The sequence below is a fragment of the Epinephelus moara genome, chromosome 22, assembly GCF_006386435.1.
Source record: "Epinephelus moara isolate mb chromosome 22, YSFRI_EMoa_1.0, whole genome shotgun sequence".
Taxonomy (NCBI): Eukaryota; Metazoa; Chordata; class Actinopteri; order Perciformes; family Serranidae; genus Epinephelus; species Epinephelus moara.
This window is the reverse complement of record NC_065527.1, coordinates 13,160,638-13,168,612: the sequence shown is the minus strand read 5'-3', so window position 1 is coordinate 13,168,612 and position 7,975 is coordinate 13,160,638. Positions and strand designations below refer to the sequence as shown.

Here is a 7,975-nt window from a genome sequence, read left to right as displayed (position 1 = left end):
GGGTACACATATCTGGTCCCAAACTTCCCCTCCAACGTGAAGTCCATTTTAGATTCAGCCTCTTCCACTCCCTGTCCACAGGAACTGATGTCCAACCCTGCACAGCGGACCAGTGCACACACCTGCAACACAGATATGATACATGTGACAAGAGTCTCAAAAAGCAGCTTTAAAATATTCAAACTTATTGTCATTCATACCTGCACGGCCCAGTGTCTGTAACCACTGTGTTTTCCAGCAAATGCGCCTAATGCGTAGAGCTCTTTGCTGCCATCCTGTTGAAACCTCCAGTACTGCAGGTGACAGCAAAAGCTGCCATTACAGACGTTCACTTCACCCTCTGTCTGGTTTAAGAGGACAAATGTGAATGGGTCATCCAGTATGGATGAGATGAAGGTGGTGGAGGAGGGAGGAATTGATGGAGCAGTTTCACTTGGAGGAGATGCAGATGATGTGGACTGACTACTAACTACCCCCTCCCCAGTGGTCCCACTCCGCCCCACCCACAGTGGGTCTAACACTGGCACCCTGGCCACCAGCAGCCTGCCCTCCTCTGGCTCTCCTTTCTGGGCGTGGTAGTAAGTGGCAGAGAAGGGGGTGTAGATGCCACTTCCCCTCATGTTCATTCGGTTGTTACGCAGGTTGGCCGCTAGCAGGGTGACATTGGCACCCAAACTGAATGCCCGCTGGAATTGGACAGAGTCCAGTAGGGGGAGTGCATTCATCCAGGCTGTAGGAAAGATCAGCTGACGCACACCCTAAAAGGAGAGGCTAATGTCAGGACAAGAGAAGACCAAACACAGGAATGTAAAACTTTATACAAATTTTTTTACCTTCTCCACCAGGGCAATTGTGGGATCATGGAACAGGATGTCAAAACAGATCATGAGGCCAAACCTTCCAGCGAAAGGTGTATCAAACGTTATGATCTCAGGTTGAGGCGGTGTGTCAAAGGATTCCTCAAAGTAGAGGTTGTGTTTATGGTAGCGCGCCACCAGCAGGCCATCTGAGCTGTAAGACAATAGGTTCTGTGAACAGTTCACACAGACTAGGAAATTATTTATTGGTGTTTTTGCCTGACTTCAGCTACACTATTTCTATTTTAAGGTCTACACTGCACCTGAAAACCACGTTGGTGTTGAACTGCCAGCGTCCATCAGGGGGACAGGAGGAGGAGGGGTCAGTCTTCAGGGGGCAGGGCTGCAGGTCGGCCATGTTGGCCACCACATAGAGGTTGTAACGACGGGCCATACAGCTCAACCGCTGGAGAACCTGTAGAATTCACAGACTGGTGTTGCATGAGTGAAGGCTCTGAGCAGCATAGTGGTGTCTTCATGTCAGTATATCACATGTCAGAGTGCCTGTTCAATAACAACTTTAAATCTAGAAGTGTGATTGTGCACCTCAGTGTTGTTGTATTTGCCCGGCTCTGTGCAGGGGTTCCAGCTCTCCTGCTGGGGGTCAGGAATGGTTTCTAAGTAGCCAGAGATGGACGAACGGCTGTAGTTGAAACCATGAATACCGTCTTCTGGAAACACCAGGATCTGGGCTCCCTGATTGAGGGAAGATGAGGACAGAGTACAGAGATGAGACAATCTTCATTACTCTACTGTAGTCATGAAGTGTGTGACATTAAATGTGCTTCTTTATGTGAGAACAAAGAGAAAAACAAGCACTCCTGGTTACCAAGTTAACTTGGGAACACTGATTCGTTTGCAGTAATATATGCCCACCCTCATAAGCACCCTGCCATCACAAGCTTGGGATGGATTTCTTTACTGCTAATATCCTGACTGTGTTTTTTACTGACCTATGTCACTTATCAAACAGAAACTTATTCTTAAATTTAGTGGTCTGTGATTAAGATTCAAGCTCAGTTTACTGTTAAATATTAAATTGATGGCAAGTGACAACAGCAGTGGTATCTGAGACTTCTGCCAAAGGGGTCCAAGGATCAGTCCAATGAAGAGTTTGAGTTAAAAATTAACAGGAGTTGTGAAATGTAGGATTGTACTGTAATAAGTTTGTCTGTCTCACAGAAATGAGCAGTAAGAAACTAAATAATAAATAACTCCGAACCTGACCATACCTGCTGAGCAGCCCGGGCTGCCTGCTCCTCGTAGATATCCAGGTTTTTCTGCATATGCTGCAGGGCTTCAGGGCGGGACAGGGGGACATGAGGGTCCGGGTTCAAGATTATGTTGTGCTCATACACAGCAGCAACATAGGAGGAATTCATGACAGGCCCAGTATGAACAATGACTGACATTAAAAAAAAACTCACAACAACGACCCAAAACATTGTTCCAGTCTTCCAGTGTGGACACAAATGTTGTAAACCCGACAGACCAGTTAATGTTGGGGATTGTTTGTTCTGTTTGTTATAAGAAGGGGCGAAACGAGGGAGGTACAGCAAATCAATTTTTAGGCACTGGTGGTTAGGGACTTATTTTTCTACTTTAGCTTCAGGGAGGGACGTAAAACTAAATTCTGATACAATTCTGGCTGCATCCACTTTTTTATCTGTGCGGGTTATTTGTGTGTGTTGATAGGATTACAAAATTTCTGTGTGGATGGGTGGCTGTCATGCACCCATATTCTGCTCAGGTACACTCACAGTTTGAATGATGATGCAGTTCAGAAAAAGGATTTGCATTTTGCTTAGATCATTATCAGCGTTCCACCACATTTATCACTGAGCAAATAAATAAGACACATATTTTATATTTCCATCTCCACTGGTATAATACCTCATATCTGGAATTCTGCTTATTTTACCCTCACTCATGAACAAGACCCCGAGTTAGTTTAACTCCTTCACTTAGGGTGGTAACTCACTCCCAACCCAGAGAGAGAGATCCACCATTTTTCAGCAGAAAAATATGGCCTAAGATTGAGGGTGTTGACTCTCACTTTGACTGCTTCATATTCAGCTGTAAACCACCCTAGTCACGCAAAGAATGAGATTGTGGGTACAAGCAGCCAAAACATGATTCCTCTGAAGGTTGACTGGTCTCAGCCTTCAAGACAGGGTGAGAAGTGCAGACATCCTGAAGGAGCGTGGAGTAGAACTGCTGCTACTTTAGGCCAAAAAGGGCCAGTTGAGGTGGATCTGGCATCTGATTAGGATGCTTCCTGGTTGCCTCCAGTCAGAGGTGTTCAAGGAACATCCAACAGGTAGGAGGCCCCAGCCCAAACCCAGAACACACTGGTTGGATTATCGATCTCGTCTCACCCGGGAACACCATCGGGGTCCCCCAGGAGGAGCTGGAAAGTGTTGCTGGGAAGAGGGATGTCCAGAGTACTTTGCTCAGCCTGCTGTCTTCACAGACTTGAAACTTAGAAATGAGTTCCCTTGATGACCCTGATGACATTACATCATCCTCACACGAATCCCAGGCAACTACCTAAAGGGTTAGTGAGGTAAGTGGAGCCCACATCAATGCTTTAAGCTCATAAGCTTCCATCTGCTGGTTAGAGAGAGCTCACTCCATTGCTTTTTTGCATTCTGGGCTACTACGATCTACATGTGAGGAAGGAATAAAACAGAACCACTGTACTGCCTGGACAGATTGTGTTTTTATTCAGAGTTCTTTGAGCTATCATCGAAGACATTGGCAGCTGTCACTCACACATATATATGTGGTTTTATAAATCATTTTTTAAAAAGTATTTGACATTGTTCCTCTGACACAACCATGTATTCCTAAGCAGTTCACTCATTGTCCAGGTGATACATTCGTCCGAACAGACAGGCAGTGAGCAGCCCACCAGTCATGTTCGAGTGTCTCATGGTCACTGTGCCATCTGCAGCTGTTTCCAGATGCTCAGGCTGCTCCAGGACCAGCTTACTAGCTAAGACTGATGGGTACACATATCTGGACCCAAACTTCCCCTCCAACGTGAAGTCCATTTTAGATTCAGCCTCTTCCACTCCCTGTCCACAGGAACTGGTGTCCAACCCTGCACAGCGGACCAGTGCACACACCTGCAACACAGATATGATACATCTGTCAAGAGTCTCAAAGAGCAGCTTTAAAATATTCAAACTTATTGTCATTCATACCTGCACGGCGCAGCGACCAAACAGTGTGTGTGTTCCAGCAAATGCTCCTAATGCGTAGAGCTCTTCACTGCCACCCTGTGGAAACCTCCGGTACTGCAGGTGACAACAAAATGTGCCATTACAGACGTTCACTTCACCCTCTGTCTGGTTTAAGAGGACAAATGTAAATGGGTCATCCAGCATGGATGAGATGAAGGTGGCGGAGGAGAGAGGAATTGATGGAGCTGTTTCAGGAGGAGGATCAACACAGCTCTCTTGGTGACAGTTTCCAGAGTCTTTAAGTGTAGATGATGTGGACTGACTACTAACTACCCCCTCCTCTGTGGTTCCACTCCGCCCCACCCACAGTGGGTCTAACACTGGCACCCTGGCCACCAGCAGCCTGCCCTCCTCTGGCTCTCCTTTCTGGGCGTGGTAGTAAGTGGCAGAGAAGGGGGTGTAGATGCCACTTCCTCTCATGTCCCGTCGGTTGTTACGCAGGTTGGCCGCTAGCAGGGTGACATTGGCACCCAAGCTGAACGCCCGCTGGAACTGAACAGAGTCCAGTAGGGGGAGTGTATTCAACCAGGCTGTGGGGTAGATCAGCTGACGCACACCCTAAAAGGAGAGGCCAATGTCAGGACAAGAGGAGACTAAACACAGGAATGTAGAGTTGAAAACAGAATTTGAGCAGCTGTTTTTTACCTTCTCCACCAGGGCAATTGTGGGATCATGGAACAGGATGTCAAAGCAGATCATGAGGCCAAATTTTCCAGCAAAAGGTGTATCAAACGTTATGATCTCAGGTTGAGGCGGTGTGTCAAAGGGTTCCTCAATGAAGAGGTTGTGTTTATGGTAGCGCGCCACGAGCAGGCCATCTGAGCTGTAAGACAAAAGGTTCTGTGAACAGTTCACACAGACTAGGAAATTATTTATTGGTGTTCTTGCCTCACTTAAGTTACACTATTTCTATTTAAAGGTCTACACTGCACCTGAAAACCACGTTGGTGTTGAACTGCCAGTGTCCATCAGGGGGACAGGAGGAGGAGGGGTTAGTCTTCAGGGGGCAGGGCTGCAGGTCGGCCATGTTGGCCACCACATAGAGGTTGTAACGACGGGCCATACAGCTCAACCGCTGGAGAACCTGTAGAATTCACAGACTGGTGTTGCATGAGTGAAGGCTCTGAGCAGCATAGTGGTGTCTTCATGTCAGTATATCACATGTCAGAGTGCCTGTTCAATAACAACTTTAAATCTAGAAGTGTGATTGTGCACCTCAGTGTTGTTGTATTTGCCCGGCTCTGTGCAGGGGTTCCAGCTCTCCTGCTGGGGGTCAGGAATGGTTTCTAAGTAGCCAGAGATGGACGAACGGCTGTAGTTGAAACCATGAATACCGTCTTCTGGAAACACCAGGATCTGGGCTCCCTGATTGAGGGAAGATGAGGACAGAGTACAGAGATGAGACAATCTTCATTACTCTACTGTAGTCATGAAGTGTGTGACATTAAATGTGCTTCTTTATGTGAGAACAAAGAGAAAAACAAGCACTCCTGGTTACCAAGTTAACTTGGGAACACTGATTCGTTTGCAGTAATATATGCCCACCCTCATAAGCACCCTGCCATCACAAGCTTGGGATGGATTTCTTTACTGCTAATATCCTGACTGTGTTTTTTAGTGACATATGTCACTTATCAAACAGAAACTTATTCTTAAATTTAGTGGTCTGTGATTATGATTCAAGCTCAGTTTACTGTTAAATATTGTGCAATTGATGGCAAGTGACAACAGCAGTGGTATCTGAGACTTCTGCCAAAGGGGTCCAAGGATCAGTCCAATGAGGAGTTTGAGTTAAAAATTAACAGGAGTTGTGAAATGTAGGATTGTACTGTCATAAGTTTGTCTGTCTCACAGAAATGAGCAGTAAGAAACTAAATAATAAATAACTCCGAACCTGACCATACCTGCTGAGCAGCCCGGGCTGCCTGCTCCTCGTAGATATCCAGGTTTTTCTGCATATGCTGCAGGGCTTCAGGGCGGGACAGGGGGACATGAGGGTCCGGGTTCAAGATTACGTTGTGCTCATACACAGCAGCAACATAGGAGGAATTCATGACAGGCCCAGTATGAACAATTACTGACATTAAAAAAAAACTCACAACAATGACCCAAAACATTGTTCCAGTCTTCCAGTGTGGACACAAATGTTGTAAACCCGACAGACCAGTTAATGTTGGGGATTGTTTGTTCTGTTTGTTATAAGAAGGGGTGAAACGAGGGAGGTACGGCAAATAAATTTTTAGGCACTGGTGGGGAGGGACTTATTTATCTACTCTGGCTTCAGGGAGGGACGTAAAACTACATTAATGATATAATTCTGGCTGCATCCACTTTTGTATCTGTGCGGGTTATTTGCGTGTTGATAGAAATACAAACTTTCTGTGTGGATGGGTGGCTGTCATGCACCCATATTCTGCTGAGGTACACTCACAGTTTGAATGATGATGCAGTTTAGAAAAAGGATTTGCATTTTGCTTAGATCATTATCAGCGTTCCACCACATTTATTACTGAGCAAATAAATAAGACACATATTTTATATTTCAGTCTCCACTGGTATAATACCTCATATCTGGAATTCTGCTTATTTTACCCTCACTCATGAACAAGACCCCGAGTTAGTTTAACTCCTTCACTTAGGGTGGTAACTCACTCCCAACCCAGAGAGAGAGATCCACCATTTTTCAGCAGAAAAATATGGCCTAAGACTGAGGGTGTTGACTCTCACTTTGACCGCTTCATATTCAGCTGTAAGCCGCCCCAGTGCATGCTGGAGGTTACAGTTAATAAAGCAATCAGAACCACTGTTTCATGGCCAAAATGGAATCTGCTTTGCTCCTCCTGAATCTGAGGTTCGACAGCTATTTGGAGCCTCCTTTCCGGCACCATGGAATAAACTCCCCCAGGAAGGCTGAGCAGTGTGATTCTCCAATAATTTGAGCACATCCTTTTGTCCCATTTTTAAAAAATGTAAACCATCATCCCTGTCTGCCACTCCACAGGCACTGTTACTGACCTCAAGGGTAAAGTTGAACACAGGATGGACAGGCAGATTGGTGCAGCATGAGCAGTGATGACAATGGCCGGTCCGTTGTGATGACGGAGCCCTTGATTTATCAGTTCATCTTGTCTTTGTCATAAGCTTTGGGTAGTCACTGAAAGAATGAGATTGTGGATACAAGCAGCCGAAACGAGTTTCCTCTGAAGGTTGACTGGTCTCAGCCTTAGAGACAGGGTGAGAAGCGCAGACAACTGGAAGGCGCGTGGAGTAGAGCTGCTGCTCCTTTATGCCAAAAAGGGCCGGTGGAGGTGGATCTGGCATCTGATTAGGATGCTTCCTGGGCGTTTCTAGTCAGAGATGTTCATGGAACATCCAACAGGTAGGAGGCCCCAGCCCAAACCCAGAACACACTGGTTGGATTATAGATCTCGTCTCACCCGGAACGCCTTCGGGGTCCCCCAGGAGGAGCTGGAAAGCATTGTTGGGGAGAGGGATGTCCAGAGTACTTTGCTCAGCGTGCTGTCTTCACATCCTTGAAACTTAGAAATGAGTTCCCTTGATGGCCCTGGTGGCATATCCTCATCCTCACGCGAATCCCAGGCAACTACCTAAAGGGTTAGTGAGGTAAGTGGAGCCCACATCAATGCTTTAAAGGGCCAGTGTGTAAAATGGGTTGAAAACAGTGACATCAGTGGTCAAATTCTAGATTGCAGGGCTCACTCGCTCACCCCTCCCATCGGGTAAATGACAGTGGCCTCGTAGGGACAAAAAGCCTTGCGCACGGGTTTTTCAGGAGTAGGTCTATCTAGCGACAAGGTGAATGTTTATTTAGAAATCTAAGCCATGTTACGATATTGTAATGAATCCCTC

At 46.3% G+C, this 7,975-nt stretch overlaps 2 protein-coding genes across 2 annotated transcripts in view; both read right to left on the bottom strand.

The window, feature by feature from the left end:
• The window catches only part of LOC126384231 (biotinidase-like), a 3,093-nt gene extending 712 nt beyond the window's left edge, over positions 1-2,381 (bottom strand). Inside the window, exons 1-6 of the mRNA XM_050035194.1 lie at positions 2,090-2,381; positions 1,404-1,553; positions 1,121-1,272; positions 834-1,011; positions 201-758; positions 7-122 (exon numbers count right to left, since the gene is read on the bottom strand). Of these exons, the coding sequence (XP_049891151.1) occupies positions 7-122; positions 201-758; positions 834-1,011; positions 1,121-1,272; positions 1,404-1,553; positions 2,090-2,302 (1,367 nt within the window). The 5' untranslated portion in view covers positions 2,303-2,381. The remainder of the gene's footprint in view (positions 1-6; positions 123-200; positions 759-833; positions 1,012-1,120; positions 1,273-1,403; positions 1,554-2,089) is intronic.
• Positions 2,382-3,560: 1,179 nt separating this feature from the next.
• LOC126384031 (biotinidase-like) lies at positions 3,561-6,309 on the bottom strand. The gene is made up of 6 exons (XM_050034857.1): positions 6,010-6,309; positions 5,321-5,470; positions 5,038-5,189; positions 4,751-4,928; positions 4,067-4,663; positions 3,561-3,988 (listed from the first exon to the last, which is right to left on the bottom strand). Exons 1-6 carry the CDS (start codon positions 6,220-6,222, stop codon positions 3,716-3,718), a joined length of 1,563 nt encoding a protein of 520 aa, XP_049890814.1. The 5' UTR covers positions 6,223-6,309; the 3' UTR covers positions 3,561-3,715.
• Between the last annotated feature and the right edge of the window lie 1,666 nt (positions 6,310-7,975).